This window comes from Monomorium pharaonis, chromosome 3 (genome assembly GCF_013373865.1).
Source record: "Monomorium pharaonis isolate MP-MQ-018 chromosome 3, ASM1337386v2, whole genome shotgun sequence".
NCBI lineage: Eukaryota > Metazoa > Arthropoda > Insecta > Hymenoptera > Formicidae > Monomorium > Monomorium pharaonis.
The window spans coordinates 21,895,735-21,919,985 of record NC_050469.1 but is presented as its reverse complement, the minus strand read 5'-3'; the positions used below and the strand labels follow the sequence as shown (position 1 = coordinate 21,919,985).

The 24,251-nt window shown below is 42.6% G+C and overlaps 2 protein-coding genes across 6 annotated transcripts in view; one reads left to right on the top strand and one right to left on the bottom strand.

Moving 5' to 3' along the window:
* LOC105837927 (glycine-rich protein) overlaps positions 1 to 19,905 on the bottom strand; it is a 65,453-nt gene extending 45,548 nt beyond the window's left edge. For both annotated transcript variants that reach the window (XM_028189250.2, XM_028189246.2), the window contains exons 1-2: positions 19,681 to 19,905; positions 9,175 to 9,266 (exon numbers count right to left, since the gene is read on the bottom strand). Coding sequence is in view for 1 of the 2 variants with exons in the window: in XM_028189246.2 (XP_028045047.1) it covers positions 9,175 to 9,189 (15 nt within the window). In the remaining variant the exon portion in view is untranslated. The remainder of the gene's footprint in view (positions 1 to 9,174; positions 9,267 to 19,680) is intronic.
* A 20-nt stretch (positions 19,906 to 19,925) lies between these two features.
* Positions 19,926 to 24,251, top strand: part of LOC105837928 (fasciclin-2) — a 92,086-nt gene continuing 87,760 nt past the window's right edge. For all 4 annotated transcript variants that reach the window (XM_012683121.3, XM_012683122.3, XM_012683119.3 and 1 more), the window contains exon 1: positions 19,926 to 20,266. In XM_012683121.3, coding sequence (XP_012538575.1) covers positions 20,176 to 20,266 — 91 coding nt within the window. In that variant the 5' untranslated portion in view covers positions 19,926 to 20,175. The remainder of the gene's footprint in view (positions 20,267 to 24,251) is intronic.

Genomic DNA, 24,251 nt, shown 5'->3' with positions numbered 1-24,251 from the left:
GAAATTTTTCAAATTTTCACTTTTTCCTCGTGGATTATATCTGATAGATTTGATAGATCTGGATAGTTTAAGTGGATCAAGTTGAAGCCGAGAAGATCTTCAATGTGAGTCTGACGAAGATCTAAAATTTTATTCATTCCATATCTTCCATTATTCAAAACAGGAGTCCCTCAAATCTGGGCAAGAAAAGACATCGTCTATGCAAACATTACCAACCATTTTCTCGACGTTTATTCCGAATGATTTCGATAAAAGCAAAAAAAAAAGGAAATATTACAGGGATCCTGCCTGGTAAAACTTAAAGTACAATAGGATTTTATTCGTCGAAAATTCTTTTATATCCGCAAGAATTACGTAAAGCTCGATGGAGAAAGACTGTCACTACAATTTCTCTGAAGATTACGACACTCATTCAGTACTCTTAATATGACTTTTTCTATTCTTATAAATTTTACATTGTTATACAGATATTTTTTAAACACATAATTTTTTCTTCTAAAACAGATAAAATGTTAGCAGAAAACAGCTAATATCACGATTAATATTATTGCAAAAGTTTATATAAAATTAATAAATGTCTGTAATTTTAATCTTTACTTTGTTTTACTTATCAGGTCACAATCAAGCTGCTAAAGGTTTTTCCAAGCATTAACTATCGTACACCTTGTTTTATAAACTGTAGGATCTCGGCTTTCGGTATCGCTTCCAATGAATTCAACGCCTACGGCTAGGCAAGCTTGATAACAGCAGTAGACAGGTGGTAAACAGGGAAGTAACTGAGGTCTCAGTATACAAGAGAAAAGCTGGCTACGGGATAGAATATACGAAGCAGACACCGACGACACGGAGAAGATCGTCTTTTATAGTAGGTCATAATCGCCGGAAACAATGAAGACCCATCTAATCTACCTTTCATATTAACAAGCCAAAAACTAACGTCACCAAGCAGGGAAGTTAATACGATGTAACTTAATATCTAGAATTAAAAAAGACTTGTAAAGTCATTATTTTTATATCGTTATTATATATGTAAACGATAACGTTCAAATCAAAATTGAGATATCCAGAATATCTATATCTATATATAGGATTAATTAAAATTAAGCGGGTCTATTATTATCATATCAGTATATTGATTTGTCCTAATTAGACCTAAGATCAATATGTCTATCTAATTAACCAATAAATCTGTTTTGAAACTCCCGATTTGTTATGTAATAAATAATTACGCACAGTCCCATAAATAAATTGCGTATACTAAATTAAAATCAGTAACGGAGAAAATATCTGTTTCAGTACAAAATGTACATATCACACAAGAATAAAAATAACTCATAGAAATTGATTTGGTGCAGTAAAATAAAACCTTTATGATTATATAAAAAACAATTAATAATAAAACATTTAATAATAAAAACAATTAAAAATAACAAAAGCAAACATTAAATTTCCTGGATGGAAAAGAGAATCGTATTTTAAAAATCATATATTTAAACTAACTTTCCGGATCACAGCAATGTGAAAAAGACATCATAATCACGTGCAACAGTGTAACTCGCATAATTCATGAGATTTCGTCGAAGACGTTGCACCTCGCGTGACGACGCGAGACCGGTTGGTGCGCGTTAAAGTCGATAGCACGTGAGAGCAGGTGGACTTGTCGATAGCGTGTCGACGATGAAGAGACTGTATTAGCGACACGCTGTTCCACGAAGATGTGGGTGACAGCGGCCGGGTTGACTCGCCGAGCTGACAGACACGTGTTACACGCGGAACGCGAACCACGCCGTGAAGCGAACCACGGTCGCTCTACTCGTCGCGTATCGAGCCAGTGATGCGTGCACGTGTATGTGTGTGCATGTGCAGTTTCTCCCGGCGTATTTCCCCACGGATTCCGCATGGGCGGACAACGCGACGCCCGGCTGCCAGAGAAATTCGTCGACCTTTAGCGTAATAACCCGGAGGCCGTCGTCGGGACGACAACGTCGCGATCGTTGTTGTCCCTCCCCCCCCCCCCCCGGCCGGTTATCCTCTTTATTCGTCGACCGTGCCTCTCATATACGTGACTCGCAAAAAATGAAAGGCGAGACGACGATTGCGCGATAAAAAAAACTGTCGGAAATGCGGAAGGAAGCAGCACAATGCGCGCTTTTGTGCACGCGTCGCTCTACATACGGGAAGAATTGCTATGATTCTCGAGAATAACGATAAGTCCGTGACATTCGAGGAAACGTAAGGATAACAATTTTCAAGACCGTCATTCTTCGCTGAACGTAATCTACAACAAGCTTGTAATTTTATACGAATATTTCCTGTTTTTTTTTTTTTATCCCAACGAGGCTAGTAAAAGCTAATAATTTTTTTTTTTTTTTAATGCAACCATGTTCGGACGTTCAAGAGAATCTGCACGTCGTTGCAACGTTTTGTCAGTCAAATTTCCATTGTCTCGGTGCACTTTGTCGTGTGCATCGAAAATTCACTAAACCACCTCCTCGATAGGCGCGCGATAGGAGTTAATGTTGTCTCGTCTCCCGCGTTACGGTTGAGCACAACGAATCGATCGATAAAATTAATCCATTTAGATATTTCAAATGAACCCGTCGGGTGCGCCTGAATGCACCCCATCCGCCGGGGCGCTCACGGCGCTCCACATCGAGCATACAAATTCGAGTAGCGGCGAGTTTTCAAGTGGTCGATCGTGAGCCGAGGCTCATACTCGCTCGTCCGCGCTTCAACCTTCGCGGAATATTGTACGCGGCACACGCCGGGCTCTCCATGAATTATGCATATTTTCCGCGATATGAGTGCCTGAATGATGGCCCGGCACATAGCTTTGACAGGCTGTAAATTAGAATGCCGGAAAACCGGGCGGAGGCGGCCATGAGCATTCGCGATTTCGAAGAAGCGATGAAGGGCCCACGAGTGGCTCTTGAGGCTGTGGATACGCCAACTTTCTCGCCGGCACTCTATATTTTAGTGTCTTATTACCGTGTATGTGTGTGTGTGTGTATGTGCGCCGCCGAGGTAAAAATATTTTCTATCTCCACTTTTTTTTTCCTCTTTTTTTTCCAACGTGAAATTTATATTACGGCTTTTTATATTCCGTCCCTTGTCGCGCGAAAAATTGGATCAATATTACGATTAACATGAAGAGTGAATTTTTTATCAACAGAATAATTAACTTCATAATTAATCCCGATAAAATCGATTGAGATACGGTGTTTTTGGTTGCGTAAAAAAAGTTTGAAGAAATTCGTAAAGAGAAATAATAAAAAATAGTCGGGACCATTTTTTATGAACAATTGCATATTTTGCAGTCTCTGCTCGTTTCCGTTAGGATTGAAATGCGTGCCCGCGACTGCCGTTAAGTTTCGAGAGAAAGCGATGCATTCCGGAATCGTCATGCGGTGTACCAATCCGTCAGCTGCGCCCATGACATACGTGGGACGGGCATGAAACGCATGTATCGGAAAACGACGGAAGGAAGTGTACGTAAAATATGAATGTGACGACTAGTACGCTTGTTTTTTCGTCCGCAGTAAATTGATGAGATATGTGGATGCGTCGGGGGAGGGAGAAGGGAAGGGGAGGGAGGCGCGGTGTTTTCCCGCGTGTTACAATATTTTGGACTTGATCCAAGAGAAAACTAGTCCTCGATTGTTTGTTATGATTGTTCGCGTCGGAGGGCAACGCACATCACTAGAAATAAGATAGTAAAATAATACAACGAAAACCGTAATTAATACTTTATGAATAATTTTAAGATTAATGTAACAGTATCTTTCAAAAATATCCGACGTTGGTTTTAATAATAGATTTTTAACAGATGTGTATGTTTGGGTGTCAAACATCACGTTCCGTATGAAATTTGCACCCGCGGACTTTGTGCAGTCTAGTAAATAAATACGAATATTCGATTCCCATGTCATATGCTTCGTGCAGCTTTATACGTGTAAAAAATACATGCGCGACACAATATATGCTGTCTGCACACCAATAGTTTAGGCATATACTACGCGTATGTAAAATATAAAATTCCATACAATATTCAAAGGTATAATGGTACCGCGTCTCCTATATATTTCAACAAATACTGACGTATTTTAATATTAACATTAGAAATACTTTAATGTAATAACATCAAAATATTAAAATTTTTTGCAGGTTTCCTTCGCGGAATAATTTTATATTACATACCCCACCCCCTTTTATCTCTGAAGCCTTTAAAAAACAGATACAAAAAAATGTATGATCACATTTTTCGCTGCATGAGATATGATACACACATTCTGCTTCTCCTCATCAAATTTTCCGCTTTTCGGTCGTTGTTCTCTCGCTTCTTCCCTGATGTATTTTTATCATTTTATCATATTTCGCACTTTGTCTTCTTATTCAATATAAAGAATATACTCGTGTAAGTTCTTACAATATTACGCGACCCTAGTACTCTTTGAGTAACATGGACGCCAATGTCGTGAATATGATGGATATCTATGTATTATAAATAAAAATAAAATAAAATGCAATAATGTGTCAGACTTTTCGCGATATGTAGACACTCTCGGAAAATTTCGATTAAGCTAAGGGATTTTATAAGCTATTTTTATTGTGTATTATTATATATTTTATTATTAGGGATATTTTTTAGTAACAGTACAAAAATTATGAAATATTAACAAGACTTGATAAAAGACTAAATTTGAATAACAAACTTGAAAAAATATTTTCGACGAGAAGAACCATCAATGGAACCATCATTCTTTTTATTCTTTTGTGCAGTTAAAATTTTATGTACTCTCGCCTCATTGTTCGTTTTTATGATAATACATTAAAGAAGTTTTCAGAAACACACGTTGGAAAGCTGCGGCCGGTTCAATAACATGACACACATACGCACAACAATACGCACGGGTTCGTTTTCAATAGCAAATGAACACCGAAAACGCGTGCGGATGCTGCGAGCGGGTGAAGAACATATCTCAACGATCGTTATTCCATTATTCAACGATCACTTGACCCTTTCAAAGCGTTAAAGAGCTATTCGAGTTTTTCCAATTATACGCAAATACTACACGAAATACGTCGCGTAAAAAATGTTTCCCCATTCAACTTTAACATCGATCGCAATTCGATGACGGCGAACATCCGCGAACTTCCCAAACGTGTTATTCAAATTTCCTCCCTCTTTCTCTCTTTTCCGCCCTCCCCCCCTCCTCTCTCTCTCTCTCTCTCTTTCCAAACCGTATGCACGCACGGTCGTTTTATCGCGCGTGACGATGTCGCGAAAGTTAGAGGTACTCTACCCGCCAAAATTTTTTGTAAAAAATAAAAGGCGGGAAATGTCGCCGCTCCGATAACGGCGTAGTCATAACACGGGCCGATCCCGCCTCTGATCGATATCTTCGGTTGCATCTGCCGAATTTACCCTTCCGCAGGTTGAACACACCATAATTCCGCCTCGTGATCCATCCATGGCGCTTTTATACCCTCCAACCCTCCGCCTCATTCCGCTCCCCCTCCCCCTCTCCATCCCCCAAACGGCTCAGACAATATTGTAGCATATTGCTGCGCATTATACGAATTATTACGCAAGCATGGCATTAAACGCATCGGCCTTGAACAAATATAATAAATATACCGGGTGGTCTCGTCGAGACCTAAGCGCACGGGACGCGCCAGACCTTATGGCATCGATGTTTCCGCTTACGCTACATTTACAGTGACCCCGTAGGCATGAATGCACTCGCCTAATGTACGTACGTAACATATGTAACTGGGTCGAAAGATAACGTTCTGAAATCTCTCGTAACATACGAACGCTCGTCGCGCAACGACCTGAGAAAATACAAATTGATCGACCTAGGAATCAATCGTTCTCGAATCAATTATGAGTAACGTTGGGAAACATTTCCGAACAATGACGGCGTGATGGTCCATTAAAGTGCAAAGTTCGTTCTAATGCAAAATACCGTGGAGCGGCGCGCTAAAAATATATTCGTTACGTGTGCGAGATGTAGCGAAAGGTCAGTGGTTTCGTACCCTCCTCCTTAACGTGCAGTTAAGCACGGCCACTTTGCGGTTTCGCGCGATAATTCGATAGTCTTTGTATAATTTCTCAAAATCCGTCACACGCGATCTCACTAAATGACAATCAGTGAAATCAACGAAAATACATTGAATTTCACCGCTGTATTTATAATTTATTAATCGGTGAAATAAGTGCACTAATTCAAAAGTCGAATTCACTAAAAGACAGTGAATACTCACTAATTGTCACAGTGATAAGCAAATTAGTGAATAATACCCTAATTGCCAGTTTAGAGAGTTGTAATTTCGCGACGAACTAAAATATATTGCATGACAATATATGAAATATTGACGCCGCAACGTCGCCTGCCTTCAATGTCGCTGCAGTAATCGAAGATTTCATGCTCGAATGTTGCCCTCATCCGGTGAAAGCCCCCTTTCACGTGCGAGCGTTCTTTCGGGAGATATGTAAACGCGATTGCACGCCCGTATATACGTTTCCTAGACTTCGTAAGACGTTGCATCGCATTCGCAATGTTCCGCGAGCCACGTCATGGCCAGGGGCAGGGGGGAGGAAGGGAGTAGCGAAAGGGGGTTGCAGATACCGTCGCGCAATAACATTTCACCCGACCGCGATCGACGCGTTCTCGGCATACATTCCCTCCGACCCGAAAAATTTTCAACCCGCTCTTTATTCGCTTTATTTCCCCGGGCTTTATCTCCTTCGGGGATATCCCTTTACGGTAACATCGCCGCAAAACGAGCGAATCGATTCGCTGGCAACGGGGAGGGGGGGGGAGGGGGTGTAAGCTTCAAAAGCCAATTCGTCAGGCGTGTCTCCCAGAAGGAGACGGGACGACGGTGGCGTCGGCACGAATTCGCGGCGTGAAGTTAACCCAGATCGTTGTCCTTGGAGGTGGTCCAGGTCGGCCGGGTCGCCGGTTGCCAGGATACCCGGACTCCTGCGAGAGATCGCCGTGGAAAGTACGCAGCGGGCGCTTTTTGCGCGACCCGCGCTGCTCGGTCCGACACGGGATTCAAGCCAGCCAGGCCAGGCCAGCCCCGGTGTTAAAGAGACCGTCGGTGGGTTTTCATTCACGGTAAAAGAATAAAACTGCTACTGCCACGCGAATGACAAGAGAGTCGGGAGCTTTAACGAGAGACAAATTTGTTACCGACCTTCTTTAAATGTGGCAATCGTGGCAATGTGATTCTTTATTTATAATGAAAACAGAGCGACGTGATATCCCGTAGAAAGAATTAAACAAGTCCTTCATACTAGATGCTGAAAGTGCGCGATCCAAGCAAAAATATATTTTTTAATATTCGTGCGTTATTTTGTAAAGTAAAAGTAATTTTATTTAGTAAATATCACGGCCTGAAGCTTTTGTACTTTTGCGTGCGCACGCAATATTATTAGTCAGAACAAACAACTCTCTACTACACATAATAGAAACTTTGTTAAAATACGTAAATACTTTACATGAATTGCGCTTTTTATTATTACTGCTCTCATCATCTGATCAAAGTGCCAACTACAATTGCACTTTACCTGCAACACTATAACGGCGAGGATTTCATTGCACTTTGTACGCGTTATTGTGTGGCAAAGAGCACTTGAGAAATTTCCGTCGGGAATTGAGATTTTCCGTATTATTCCGCGCTCTGTCCCGTTTTATTGCATTCGCAAACATTTCCGCGAGGGTAAAAGGAAAATGTTTATAAAGCAAATCTAAAGTTCCAGGGGAGTTATGTCTCTTACGGCAACAGCAATATACTCTAATAAATTTAACCCAAAATGATAAAAACTTTGCCATTTTTTCATTCAAATTCGCCCATTTTTAACCTCCATTAATAACGTTTATTTTTTAATAAGAATTTTTAATGTACGAGATGTGTGAAATCAGTAGAATAAATTCCTAATAATACAGAGGAGAGAGAGCTCGTTGAAATATCTTGACTCAATGTATGTATAATATTAAGTGCAAATGCGATCTGAATTATTTACGAGCCTATTTAGGAAATTGCGATACTTTCTCTAACTACTCTTGTCGCGAAAATTTGGGTCGTACGTCTTCAGCATTAAATTCTTTCGCATGAATGACTTACGAGCTTCATCGATGTACGCACATGTGCGTGGCAACGTTCGCAAGTAGGAGGGAGATGAAAGGCGCACTTTGTACTTAAGGAAAGGTATATATCGAGTAAATGAGATATAAATTTCCTCTCCCGTTTCGTCGATCATTTATTCGACGGTTCTCGATCGGTCGCGGATGGAGGAGCACGGCGAGTGCCAGGGGCGGCCTACACTTAAATAAAGGGTCGCTACGTCGCTCGTGGACGTCCTAAATAGATGGGCAATGGGTTCTTGAATTATGAGCATCCGTATCGAGTTGGCCTAATGCAATTATCTCTTTTAAAGTATATTGGCTCCATTTGTGTATTAAAATTCAGCACAGCCATTGCACTCCTATCAGATTCGATTAAATGGACTTTAATTTGAGTAAAGTGAACGGAAGGAATCTACGAAACGTAACTACTCCAATTATTAATAGCATTATGCATTTCTCGTTAATATGGCAGATGCGATATTGAAAAGAAATCGTTTCTTCTGCGTGGCATATATTCAGTAAATAGTAATAATTTATTAAACAAAGTTATAAAATAATTGATCGCGAGATGTTAATAAGTTACACAAAATTGAATATTTATTTATTTTCTATTTTAAATTGATATAATTTTTTAAGCCAAATCTCGCTATCAAAAGATATACTATAAGAAATTGAAAATGGAGCATCTAAGTATCGGTTTCAATTTTATGTAAAAAGAAATTGCTGTTGAGATTGTCGTTTAAAGGAATGATTTGATAACGGAGGAAAAATAGAAAAATATCAAAAGAGGCAAATTGAATATGTAGAATGTCGAGAATCGACTGTATTCTGCATTGTAACTAGTAAAGAACGGAAAAGCCAGCGTTCCGCAACGCCCGCGGCGTCGCGTTGCAAACGAGAAAATGTGTTCGCAACTAACGCACAAGGGGAGATCCAATTATGACAGCAAAGCATTTAGCAGATAGCCTATCGCAAAATATAGCTTCTCATCTTTATCATATTTTTACGATGTTTGTACAATATTTTATTTGCCTACCTTGTCGGATTCCATCTACAAACGCGCAACGATTTCGAGGTAAATTTCGTTGCTTCTGTTCGCACAAAGTCCATACTCATTGTCGAATAATTCTGAAAAATAAAGAAAAAAAATTAATAAAAATATTAAAAAATTCCCGGAACAACATTGCAATCTTCCATGTAACAATTATTTCAATGACAAATTGTAATATTAAAAGTTAATCTAAAATATAAAACAAAAATAAAATAATCGTGCGTTCTAAATTATATTATTTAACGTGAAAGTTACTTTAATAATATTTGTTTAAATATAAATACGTCAATTTTTATTAAATGTTCAAACATTGACATTCACAACGTTTACTCGAAAATTAACTTTTTATAGTACAAAAATGCGTATTTTATTATATATTAAAAAAATATGTTTACAAAAAATATTTCTGTCAGCTATAAAAACCATTCTGGGATAATCAGAAATGGTGTACGAGCGGCTTTCACAGTATATCGAAAGCCGGTGCGTTTTACAGTATCGGGAAGCACATGGGATCCGCGGGGAACCTTCGTCAGGGATTTACGTCGCGAGTTTTTCGTGCGGTATAGTTATCGATAAGCGCGGTGAGGAGATGCTTCGCTCGAGATGCTTTTGTCCGGCCGCAACCAGTAAAGATAGCGGTTTCAGAGCAGTATCCAAGGGTGAGAGAGGGTTTCGCTCGCGGTACAAATTCGAGGACTACAGTAATTCCGCAATACGAGCGGCAACGAGGGTAACGAGCTTTCCGCCAGATTATCTGGCCAACGGCGAGGGCGGAGGATTCTGTTGGCAACGCGTATCCTTCTACGCCGCTTGGCCGGGGAGAGCACGTCGCAGAAAATATCGATCCGGTCCAGTCCTCTCCGCGCGCGGCGTTTAACAAGCGCATTACGTTAGCCCCTTTTAAAAGATCGCACTTCTGACTTCAATGGGCCGTGTAATCGGATTAGGATCGACACAATGTGCGCCTGTGCCGCGAATGTGTAACGTTCCGCGCCGATTCCATCTGCCAGTCTTGTCACCGGCATACATCTCATGCATATGTCCGGGCGTATCGTTGCGGCATCTTCGAAGGGCGAGAATACGAGAGAATATAAGGACAATGCACGAGATATGGGATATGCGGCATAATGTTACAGACCAGATAACCACGCAATCAATGAATAAACAAAAATTTGTATCAATTCACAACAATCATTGTCTCATATATAGGCGAGAATATAAAATCTTCGTAATTTTAAATTTCAGCAAAATATTGTATGTTTAAACATTTATCGGTATAAGAACTCATTGATTATATTTTTACTTCAATACTATAAGTTATCTAAGGAACACAATGTATAATCGATTCGATAATAATAGTATTAAAAGATTCCAATTACTTGTATTAAAATTATTTTTATCCATTTTTTTTTAAATATACAAAATTCTTCATGTGAGCAAGTTATGCCTCTTCAAGATTAACAAATTCTTTACAGAAGAGTTTATATTCTTGCTCATACATAAGACAATCATTGTAGATTTGAGAATTATTTTTCTGCACAGACAGAAGCAGACTTTAGCTTAATTCCAGAGTGCAAAACATATTAAGCATATTAAGACTCGTTAAAAATATCAATCAAAAATATTTAACAAATCGTGTGTAAATTCCATTATTTTTTACGAATATATTAAATTACACAGATGTTATCACTATAAAGTATCATATTATTAGTTTAATAATACATAATGTACGTGATAATATACGATATATTGTAGACAGTTAATTATAAACATACATACATCAATATTTCTGATTCCTCTTATGATCTGTATAATACAGAGAATAAAGGAGAGAATATTCGCAATACAAAATGGTTTGCTCCTAACCGAGAATTTATTGCCATTTGTCTCTCTCCCTGCCTTCCTTTCTCTCGAATATTTGCAATAAGCGCACTAAATTGCGGGCATTGAAATAAAGACGCATTATGCAGTACGCTCGGGATAATTAACATGATTCAAATACGCAATTATCATGTTTCAAATGCGCAGTTCTCATCATAATGAATATCAAGTCTTTTCCTCAATTATACACAAAATTAATTCGTTAGTCGTTGAATATTTCGTCGTCACGAACGTTCCGTCAACGTCATCTCGTGTGGCGGTTATGCGCGTTCGAATGAACCGTTAATTATCAGTTGCACTCTGCACGCTTCTCAGAACCATACATCAGCATCGGGCCCTTGGCGTGTCTCGAGCGAAAGCACATTACTTCGCTACGATAATATTTACTCGATTCGGCTCGCAGAGCCGACTCAAGTTGGTATCGTGGGCGTATTAAATTTGCGATAAACAACCGACTGCATTGAATAACGTGTACACATACGGCCCATTTCTAGTTTTTGTTATCAGCATACCGAAATAATATCCGGTAACACAGTCGAGCCTTTACTATTATCTTACGTGTGATTACAAATATACATTTGATAAGAGATGAGAAATCGAGAATTTGATATGTGTCAGCAGTTTTTTATTACAAAATAATTCGCAATTTTTTATGAACTTTATCCTTTAATCATTATTGAAAGCAAATTCGGGCGCTTTGTCGAGAATCAAAGCAGAAAAAAAATTATTAGAGAAGTTATTATTAGACAAACTTTTAATTAATCATGCACTCCAATATGTAGCGTTACGTGCAAATTTTAGAATAAATATTCTGTATACGTAAGATTATCTTTTTTTTTGTCTCGTGAGAGAAACTTCAATATACACATGATTACTCTGTCCGATATTCGAGAAGAAAAAATTGTCTACCGTGAAAAGCCGTTGTGTATCTCGCTTGCTTCCCCGCTTTCCCGACGAGCTGGCCCTACAAAATGCCGCATAAAATTCAATATAGAGTGTTTACGCCTCTCGGAGAACGTAGGCGGTTATTCAAAATGAAACAAACTCGGGCGAAACTCCCATTTTTAGGAAAAAGCTACGGCGCTAGAGCCGGTCTTCGCGGTTTAAATTATTCACGTCGTTTCATATTAACCGACAGACCGCCTTATTCCGTTGAATTTCTCTGAACATTTTCTTTTCATCTGCGAATTACCATAATTCGTCGGCCTGACAGCGTAATTTTTCGTTTAAACATTACGTAAAGCTTCGTGTAAGGCGACGGTTTTAATCCACGAGTATTCCACGAGCGAGAGACGTCGGTCGCGGTCGTGCCGCGACTGCGAGAGGCTGGCGCGTTTAAATAAGTGAGCGCCTTTCGTGTCCTAAAAGAAGAAATTTTGCAGCAGCCAGGCGAATTTGCGAGTCTTCGTTCTCCCAGGTTCTCCCGGTAACCCGGAGGCTTATTCCCGAGGTATCCCGGAGCGTGGTTCGTCAATCAGTAAGTTACGAGGGACATTCGAGTTTTTACGGGCCCTCATACGTCTCCTTCGTCTTATCGGGCTGCACGCGAAGCGGACGCGAAATAAATCTATCTGTCCTTCTTCCCGCCCGACTCTCCCCTCCACCGTTCAGACCAAACTGCCTTCCGGCCGTCGCAAAGTGTTTATACTCTCGTGGCAGGAAGAAGAGGAGAGAGAGAGAGAGAGAGAGAGAGAGAGAGAAAGGCGAGACAAAGCGATATCCCGAGGTGAAACGCGAGCGAGAGAGGAACCAGGAGAGGCGTGGACACAATGCCGCCCTTTTACGGCAAGAAGCAGTCACCGGTCGCGTCGGCGTTTGAAAGTCTCCCCCTTGGAAAAATATCACCTTCCTGCTCGGGGGACCAAATAAATGTAACTCTGTTATCCCGCGAGGCGCCTGTCGCGCCACGGCCTTACCTCGGGAAACTCTCAATTTCTTCTTGGCTCTCATTTCCTCCTGGGAGCCTCGCGGTAAGGATTGCACTTAAGCCTTCTCGCTTATCTAACGGAATCGAAATCGACTTCCAAGGAATTCTAACGACGGCAGACGCCGTCCATACATGAATGCGCGTATATTGACGCGTACGATTCTTCAAGTGAGTGACGGGATTAAATGAAGAAGGAAAATGCGCATCGTTAGTAACAAGTCCGTAAATGTCGAAACTGACGATAAAAATCAGCGATAAAAATCGATCGACTCGTTCGCGATATTATTGGAGTGTACCGCTAATGCTTACCTCACCTTTGAAATATCGCGCTACGAAGTTTGATCGACGAAGCGATTCGACAAACCAATAGCGATCATAACCGCTGATGCAATTTATTTTCTAGCTTATGGCGGCAACCGACGGAAAACGATGTCGTTAGCGACGTGAAATGTAGGTTTCTATATAAGTGGAAATATCGGACATTTGATCGCGTATTGATTGCACGTTGATTGTCTAATCGATCAAGGAGATGATATTTCATCTCACTCCACAAATAAAGTATATATATAGATATATATATATTTTTTTTAAGCATAAGATTTTAATATTTGGAAAATATTTTCATTAAAAAAAATGTATATTAAAGAACATGTGACGCAAGATTCATGTAACTTCTAGTCGAAACCGGAATTAAATGACCGCGCATATTCCGCAGTCACCAATCAATAACGAACTTTTGTTAATAACTAGAATTACGACGACAGCGGTATCGCGTATTAATCTTTGCCTGACGATTGAACGATAATCACGCTTATTTCGCGGTAAACATGCCGACATCAAACGAGCCTCCACCTCCTCCCTTTGAACGCACATCCGTCTCTTTATTTTCAGCCGCGCTTTCCTCTCTCTCTCTCTTTCTCTCTTTCTCTCCGCGTATTTACCTCTGTTGCGTTAACGAGTTTCGCGTACTTTGCCCAGCCTCCGGGCGCTTTTCATATCCCCATGCGCGCGGTCCGCGGCATCAAAAAACAGCGCCCTGGTTCTTTCTTTCCGAGCAGTCGACCGGCTTTCCATTCAGACCGGGACGAGGACGAGTTCGCCGGGGTGTCGTCTTCCAGGCTGTTGCCTCGCCACGATACGGTCCTCGAGGCGGGCGCAACCTCCTTCCCGGTTGCTTTCCAACCGCTCTCTCTTGCTCTCGTTTCTCGGTACGTTCGGTGTCCCGTATTACCCACCCTCGCTCGTTTTATCTGTCCCGCTTCGGCCCGCGGATGAACGGCGACGACAGACGCCGCCGTTCTCGTCGTGTCGGTGGAACGAGAGGCGAAACCCTTTCGAGCGACGGCGCCCGCCTGGCTGCCTGCTTTTCAGGCGCCGGCGAACCTGCTCCAACACACACGGACGACGCACACGTACGCACGCGAAAACGTAACACAAACAGCCGGGCGGGCATACGAACGCGACACCCCCGCGTCAGACGAAGGCATAACGAAGGAGAAGAGGATAGAGAGGTGGAAATAGGCGAAAACGAGAGAAAAGGAAATTGCGAACGAGTGCGATCGGATTCATCATTCATTTTCCAAGAAGTGCGCGACCTTCTCATCTCCCTCTCTCCCTCTCCCTTAGTAAGCCTTTCTTCTCGCTCCGGTCCTCCGACCATAATCCCACCGTTCTATCAATGATCGACCGAATTACAGTCGGCACGATAGCGTGCCCGGGCTGCAAAGCGCGCACCTGTTGGCAGCTTAATCGTGTAAGCGGTTCAGCGGGACGAGATTGATCCACGCGAAATTGCCGTAGCGAATACAACGGCCGTTTGTATTTGTTTGATAACAATTAATCGTTGTTAACAGCAAGCGGCTCGCGAATCGAGGTATACCGAGTGTCTCTGTACCTCGCGGGGCTCTCTCGGTTTCTCTCGCGGGGAAAACATAAAGCTGCAAATTACGCGAGCATCAAATGAAAAGTCGTTGCGACGCGATGACGTGAGCGTACTCATTCTAAATCGCCGTCGGCAAAATTCAAATTTTCCATGAGATAAAATCACAAGCAGCTGCATCTTCTTTTCTATCCTCTCCCCCTCCCCCCGCCGCTCTTTCCAACGCCTCTGTGCCTCGTAAAAGGTACTATTTTATCTACTTTCTTTCCAGTTGCCTTCTTGAAGATTGATACCGAGAATGATTCATCGCGACCATTCATCTCGCCCTTTGCTTTCTTTCGTATTCCTTCGCTCCTCTTCCTCCCCTTCGCCGCGGCAAAAGTTTTCCCTTTTTATACGAGAAAGCTTTGTCATGTGCCCGTAATTGTATGTAAACATAATTTCGTGTAAAGGCTAAAAATAAACACTTTTTGGATATCGTAACCTTAATCTGCGTTACGTCATTAACTTGATACTTCGAAAAAAGATACGTTAGTGATACATTGGAAAAAAAATGTTCATTTTTTACGGAGTACAAAAAATTAGAAAAAAAAAGTTTGCTCATAAATCGAAAGTTTGATTCAGATCAGAATAGAACCTGATATGATACTGCGAATCAGATTTCTAAATTTAATCATTTCATTTTGCTGCAGATTCTCCTATCATCCCGAATTGGACTTCTGGTTCGGAAATTGGCAGTTTCATTTCCGCGAATATCTTTGAATATCCACTAACATCCGAAAATGTAATATGCCATTTTTATATTCCGTTTGGAAAAAAAAAATCTTTTTTCTCCAAGCTTTTTTATAAATATATGCGGTATTCTACCTATATCGTTAACTTGTGTCAACACGAAGAATCGATTGCATATTAAAATCGGAGAACGGCAGAGCTCTTGATATTTCTCAGCTCAGCAATGGCAATTGATGAATCGGTAACTCGATGAAACGAAATATTTCTATTTGTTTATCGCGAAGAGCCCGTCGTCGATGAAAGAGATCGTGGAATAAATATTTAGTTTACAGTCGCTTTTGAAGAGGCAGAACCAGCGTATCCCGCTTGTCCCTCATAAATTTATTTCTCGCATCTCCCATCTTCCCTTTCCTTCCGCTTATTGTTACTACGGGCTTTCGGCATTGTTTTTTTTTATAATCCGAGGAAGATTTAAGTGTTTAATAACCGACTCGCTCGCAAACATGGTAGATGAAAGATATAAGCCTTTCGAGGCGTTATTTAGCTCTGCTCCTCGGTCGATTTAATATATTTCTCTATCGTTCTTATTTACATAGTCTAATCTTTTGAGTCTTGTCCGCATTCTTCTATTCCCTATCTCTCTTTTACATTTAATTTATGCGAGAATTGATGATCTAGCAAGAGCATTTATTAGTCCCCGTCGGTGTAATGAGCAACAACGGAAGCGTGACAATTAGAAAGCAACGGAACAATCTGTTGGGAAATTGATTGTTAAAAAGGGATAAAAAGATATCAAGTTATTAAAAAATGAATATAATACAAAAAAAAAAAAACAAATTAATCGTCGATATAAAATTTCTCTGATTAGATAACTTTTTAATTAGTTTAAAAAATTCTATTGACATATTATTCAATTAAAAAAATATATAATATTTAAAGAGATATTTATAATATTCTTAATCGATATATCGAAATTGTCAAAGAATTATCATCTCTTCTATTTCTTTTTCTCCAATTTATTTTTAAGATATTGGAATGCAGAAATAATTGTCTTATTCAAATAATTGCGAATATTCTAAAGCTTCACGAATCATGCTGCTACTTAGTTCTGTTATTAAAATAGCGATGGCGCGGAACATTCATTGTTATGGAAAGAGTTGCGGCACTTTAGTGAAACGAGGATCCACTTTCGATGCTTACTAAGCCGTCAGAAAACCAGTGAATAGCATGACGGATTTTCTAGGGCGGCTTTAAGACGATAAAACCTTAACGCCGTGTTTTAGCAGGCGTCGCGCGAGAATTACTATCTATCATCTTAACAGACGCGGCTCCGTTTTGCTCCGAACGAATTAGTCGTGTAAGAAGCGCGTTAACTTTCTTATTAATGAATTGTAAACAATGCTGGAGATACAAACTTTAAAATAATGGTGGATAATCGTGGATAACATTTAATCAACTCTGCATAACCTTTCGCGCGGCAATAATCGAAGATTAATTAACTTCCGCTCTAAATTCACGCAAATGTTACAGTGACATTAACGACAGGTCCCTAATTATGTCTCTTTCGTACGTAATTACTCGGGAAACGAGAGCTTACGATCAACAATCGTATTTGTAACATAACGATGCTTTAACGACAGTTTTATTTCCTCTCGGGAATTTAATAAAACTTACTCGCTCAATTTTCGACTTAACTATGTCAATTGTTCCCTAACAAGCACGGGCTTCTTTATTGGCAGGCAATCGATCAATATATCAAAAAGGATAACGCGAATGTCACCACGCTAACGAAAAAAGACGTGAGGTCGTTCTGTCCACAAGATTGCAGCTCACTCCGGTGTAAATAGACCGCTGACAAGTGATAAACAAGCAAGGCGCCCACTGTCTGCACCTCTTGCTTTTTCCTCGTTCTCTCAGAATCATCATCATAAGACACAACCACGTTTTCTCGCGTCACGAAAGGCTAACCCGTGGGTCCAACCCGTGAAGCACGCGAGGGTCGGTGGGTTTATTTGAAAAAGGACGGCCCTCTTGAGAGAAGGACGAGGTGGAGGTCGTAACCGGTGATGGAGTTTGTATACTTCTCGAAATAAAAGGGGAGGGACACTTGAGGCTGCATCGGAGCGGCCTCACCTTCGCCATTCGGCTATGACGTCACGTGTAACGGGACGAATCGAGGACCGTTTCGCGCAAATCAATTTAGTGCAAGGGAATTAATTCTTGAGATTTAATAAAGATAAATTTACGTGGTAAGAAATTTCCGAGTGGAATTTTTGACTTTGTCAGAGCAACACGCGACAAGTATTTTATAAGATATATGTCTGTTGACAGCGTATAAAATGCATTATTTATCTTAAATACTCACACACGCAACTGTGATACCTGTGATGGATTATGATATTTGTATTATAAGATAAGTAATATGCGATTAATAACGCGCGTAATAAAGACCTTACATGGTCAATAATACTGTCAGTGCCACCAAATATAATGTTATTGATCTTGTACGGTTAATATTGACAAACTAATGTATTACAGTATATTGATAATAATTAAAAATTTTTTATTCTCATCAATATCGCTCTATGAGAGAGATAATTGATAATAATAATCCCAGACAACAAAGTATGAAATCGAATCATAAGACGACTTAGAAACACTTTGTAAAAATCGTCTTATGACCTTTTGCATTTAACATTTTTTACTACGACCGTTCTCTGCAGAATTATAAGAATGGATTAAAACGGGACACCTTGTATATATCACATGTTGCAATTCTTATTGTTGCATATCACATGTCGAGATTGTCCCACCTTCAGCAGAATGCGACGAGTACGACTTTCCGCCGCGAGTTTCCGTCGCGGGGAGACGCGCCTTCGTGCAAATTCACCAAATTAAGCCGTGCCGTGTAAGGTTTCCAAGTAATTGTATACACAAGAGTCGTAATTACGGGCCTATCATTAGCGCCGTGGCAATATTTGCGTGAATTTACAGCGCGCGCGATACAGATACGCTATCAATCTTCGGGATCTTAGACGATGACGACGACGATCGTCGGGCGCGCGAGGAAAGCTCCTCGCCGTGCGTGCCATAAATCTCGCGACGACGGCGAGAAGGGATTCGTTAAATGACGACGTTTAAGCCACGTGACGCAATAGCGACGAAAGGGGTACGTACTCGCACGCGTCGAGTTTCGGGGATTATTTCGCGCGACAATGTTATTAAAAGCTAATCTAAATTGAATTATCCTCTCGGACCTACACGAGAGAGTTAATATTACGCCAATATACGTATACGTATACGTGTAATAAACCTTTTGATTTATCTCTATTTCTCCTTAATGAGCCAATAGTTTCTAAGTCTCGAGTCTATCAGTCTCGCTCACGTGTTGCCAAATAGATTAGATAGTGTTCAACTTTTTACTATTATGCGTGCGTGCGTGCGCGTGCGAGCGTGTATCCATCCCGACTGGATAAGCCGACGCCATAAATCGCCAATTTTTGCATATGCGGCCAGAGCATAGAGCGAAACAAATTCCGAAAACAAGATTGCTGTAGATACATATACATATATGTATATATATATATATCCTATAAACAAAAATCCCTCGCCACCGAGAGATTTATATTCGTTTGGGAAAGTGTTACGCCCGCGTGTTTACGAGCGTACGATGCAGCGACCGTCCGTAGGAGGGAAGATAAATGGCAGATCTAGGAAAAGTCGATATATATGGAGCTTGTAGCCCCCAATATTGAGGCCCCCTGTGTGAAAAATGTAGAGCTAACGCGCGGCTTAATCCCCCGATTCAAGTAACAAACAGCGTACACCGTACACACCTCATACGCGATTCAATTCTCGATCGAGTAATACTTGAAGAATAATGTACACGCTGATGTGTACGCGCCGCCGTTGTCGATTTCGCAACGCGTCATCTTAACCTATGAATTTTTTGTGTCGATCGAATCTAAGAGACGCAAGAGTTTAGTACGCGAACTGGTCGGAATTACGATCGCTCGTGGTCAAGCGGGGACGGGGAATCGCATCGATCGAGGAAAATACGAAATCAACTTACATCTCGGGAATCCTGCGTATCCCCGAATGTCGTGGAAATTCGCAGAAAAACAAGATACAGAAGAGTATTCGGCCGGTAGAAGGTCGCGCGCGCGAAACAGCCGTTGGCTCTCCCCTCTCCCCGGCACTACCGCGGTTCGCTCTACCTGCCTCCTGCCTGCGTGCCGACGAAGTCACGTGGCCGGCGGGAACGGCCGAGCGCGGCCGAGTGTCGTGCCGAGCGCGTATGCGGCGCTCCCCGCCACAGTTCGAGATAGGCCAGCGCGACGTTGCGACGTTCCATCGAAGCCGATCGAAGAAATCGCTCGAATGCGTCGCGCCGTTTGATCGCTCGATCTCCGTTGATCGGTGAGTTCGGGGAAAACGCGGTCGCGTGTGGTGTTGTATAGTGAACGGTACGAGGGCAACGAGAGAAAGAGAGATTACGAGATAAACGACGAACCTGTGTGGTGACGAAAACCGAGAGGACTGTCTTTTTCTCCGTGGAAGAGTGAAGATGGGCAGCGATCACGTCACGATGGCAGCCCGTCGTGTGCGTTCCACCTGCGTGGCGATGACGGTCGTTCTGCTGCTGCTGCAACTGACAGGTAAGCGTCGCGAAAGAGCCTCCTCGTCGTCGGCGTCGTCACGCGATAACGCGCGGGAACCGTCCCGTCTGTCGGTGGAATCCCGCACATGGTTTCCCACGGGACCACTCGTGTTGCGATATACCGTTCGCCGCACCTCGGTTTCAGAAGGTGCGATAGACAGGCGGACGGGAATGGGGGAGAGAGAGAGAGAGAGGTAGAGGCGAGCACGCGAGTACACTCAGCAGGTGGTTTAACCGTCGCACCGCGCCGCCCTGGAATTCGAGCTGAAGTTTTCCACCGAGTTTTCCGGGTGCGCTCGACGTCGCCACGCGAATTCGAGTTTGAAATGGCGCGCGTCCATTCATGTTGCGTCGCGTAGCGTCGTGTGGCGTCGCGTGGCGTCGCGTCCGTTAGTACGTTATGCAGCGGTGCAACGCGTCGCGCGTTTGTTCGAATTCAAAAAACGAACGGCCATCACCACACCAACCGTCGCGGCCGGTTTGGTTTCGCGGGCGTCCTTTTGTCTCGGGGAGGAGGTGGTGGCGGCGGCGGCGGCAAATGACGGGCCTCTCTACCGCGGCCGGGTTCCCGTGGCCGGCGCGGCTTTCCACGTTCATCGGAATGTCGCGGCTGGCCGTACGTTCTCGCTCGTAATTGCGCTCGTTTGCGCCGCGTACGAACGGAAACGTGCGAATCCGTCAGCGATGAATCATTAGCGTTGGCAAATTCGCAATGCATACGTATGAATCATAATCTTGAGAGGCTCGATCTCGCGAGATGTAAATGATAAAAGGGAATTTGCAAATTCGTACTTAAATAAATAATGTTTTTGTAGTATTAAATTCGGATTTTTTAATATGTTGCATTTTTATATTTTGAATTGTTCTGCTGCGAAATAAGAGAATTTGTTTTGAGAGAACGAGATAATTTTTATCTCTTAGATGGAGACATAGTTTTTTAGCAGTAGACATTTTGCTTTTAGTACTGCTTGTATATTTTTCAAAATTTTTATTACACCATTTGAAAGCCATCCAATCAAGCTGTTCTCTACGTGAACGTTGAGAAAAATTTATTAAGGAATATTTAACGGGTTTTAAAAATTATCGATCATAAGAGATAAAAAGAAGAAAAGAAAGGAGAGAAAGGAGAATTCGCAATCCTAATATCTCGAATATTGCACGTAGCAAGGATCTGATTTTTTTTTTTCTTAACAAAAGCTGCTTCTCACAATTCTCCGCGAATTTATTCGAGGTATAATTTTTCTCGCATAATTTTCAACGTGTCTTTTGTGTCTGGGAATGCGAGAAATCTTTTCGCATTCTCTCAGCTCTCTTTCTCTCTCTCTCTCTCTTTCTCTCTCTCTCTCTCTCTCTTTCTTTCTCTCTTCCTCGACAACAAAACCGAAGGAAGGGCCCACCGACGCAGCACCTGAACAAACGAAACCCTCGATTTCGCGCACCTGTTAAGCGCTTTAGGAACGTCCCAAGGTGCGTCCTCGTCCGAAAAAGGGTCCTGCGCTAACAATACCCTCGCGACCGCAGCCTTCGTGCTGCGTAGCCATAAGAAACGGAACTCTTGGAAAAGGTACCTGTAACGTTCAAGGCCCCCTCCCCCCAGTCTTTCTCTGCGACCCCGCGATCGAAATTTTCTCAAAATTGCTCGTTCGATCTCGACCGGCGGAAGAATCATCGATACCTGCCCGTGGACCTCACGCAAATTATAGCGAGAGAGAGAAGGAAGCTGCTTCTCTCTCTTTCACTCTCCCTCTCCTTTGTCTCTTCTTTCTCTTCTCGAATGTTCTCGAGTATTCCTTTCGTTTCGATCGCTCGTTTATGATCCGGCTCTCCGCGAAGGCTGACGTCGCGCGACCGGCGACGTATCTCTCTCTCCCTCTCTCTTTCCTTTTACTCTTCCTTTTCTTCTCCCGCGTTTCTTCTCACCGCGGTCCGGTTTCATCGAGTCGCTGTGAAACGCCGTCGTGACGCCGGCGTGTCTCCCTTTTTTCTTCTCTTCACTTTGTCCTTCCGGCGCGGCTTTATGAGAGCGTCGTCGTGTTCCGCTCGTCGATGTGATTTATAAAGTTCGCGTGTGCGTGCGAAAGGGAGAATGGACGACAGAAAAGTACCGTTCGACGACGTTTCACTTTCCAGCTTCGCGCCTTACTTGGCGGGCGATATCTGTGCTTCTTCCACAGACGTGTCGCGCATTTTCATTTCTACGGTGTAAGTAAGTCTGGAAACTTGGTAACTGCGAGTACGTGGACTCGATGTCCCCACTGATTTTCGCTAGGATGGCAAGTTGATACACGCGATTAATTTACCGTGTTATAATTTTGCTCAAATTCACGAGTATTGAAATAATTTATGAATTTTTCCAGAGTTCGCAAAGCAACCTTGAATATTGAAATTTCTACATTCTTAAACATTTTAAGCGGAAATAAATTCAGTTCGCGAATAATTGTTGAGTTCTCTTACTTTTCTTAAAAAGTGACCAAACGTGACATTCCACAGTTTTAAACTGCGAAATCGTATAATAAGACAGGTATCTACACGTGAATGGAGAGAACGACGACGAGGGCGACCCTACGTACGTTCTTCCTTTTACACTAAAACGTAAAGACCTCGGGGGGGGGGGGGAGCCGAGGACGAAGAAAAAGTCGAGCGTGATGTCTCGACGGATAAAGAGTTCTTCGCGGGTCTCTCGCAGTTTCCATCGTAAATTACGACGTGCCCGTCACCCCTCTCTCTCTCTCTCTCTCTCGATCGCACGCGAGTTCTTTTCTACCACCGTCACGATGGATCGTCTTCCCCCTCTCCTCCCCTTCCCTCCTCCTTTTTTCCGTGTCGTCTCATTGTCGCGCGGTCTGTCCGGCGAGCGCATATAAATTATGGCTGTGATGTTACGTCCGCGTAATTGTATGGATCTTCGGCACGTCAGCTCGGGCACGCTTGTCGTCGTTGTCATGAACCTCCTGGGAAATATTTCTCCGGTACGACTACTACCCTCTCGGCGCGCGATAGACGGTCATCCGTCACTGTTCAACTTCCTCCATCCGTTCTTGAGCGAAACGGCACGGGAGAAGGCCGGTCGGTCTATTAAAACGATCTCCCGATCTTCACGATCGACAATATCGAGAGTTGAATACGAAATAATTGCGAATCCGTTGACGAGTAAATTGCATTAACGCGTGCTGTTGTTCGTCGGGTAGAGGCGTGAGCCTTCGAAGATGCTTCGAAATATTGAATAACTGAGCAGTCGCCGCGGCGACGGTGTGAAAAATGAGCGCCGAGAAATCCGTCATTCATATTGATGACTGGGTTGAGAGGGTAATTACGTTGTACCTTGCACGTTTCTTCTTCCGCTGTAATACCCACCTTCGGCAGAATATCTGTCGTAATATCTGTTTATTGTACGAGATACTTCGTCATTGATAAATAAATATACGTATTTCCGCGGTTGTGGATTAATCGCGAATGGGACGCTTTCAATTCTCGATATTTATTTACCGAAAGAAGATCCCCTCAATGAAGTTTTCTTTTCCACAGTGTTTTCGAACTCTCGGGAGTTTTGCGCAAAAAACCGCTAGACTCGGAACGGGGGAGGGGGGGGCGAAAGAAACTTTCGCAAGGACGCTATCGTACACATCATAGATTTTTCCGCCACGACCGGTCGCGTGTCGCAAAAACGCGAGACGAAAGGCGCCGACGAAAACGCCGCCGTAACCGCACCGCGCATCTCCCGTCGCGTCGCGGTGGTCGGGGAGAGTTTATCGCGCCGTTATTCAGCGAGGAGAGAAAGAGAGAGATACGCACGTTGATTATGGTTATTACGTCGTTCGCGCGAGCGCGCGCGCGGCCCGGAAAAATGTATTCCGCGAAAAACCAACGGCGAACCGGCGCCAGTTAATGAGCCGCAGCGGGTTTTTTAACGGACACACCGTCACCCCGTAAAAAAGCGAGTCGACCCTGCAGAAGCGGTTAGGGACAACGACGAGGATGAGGAG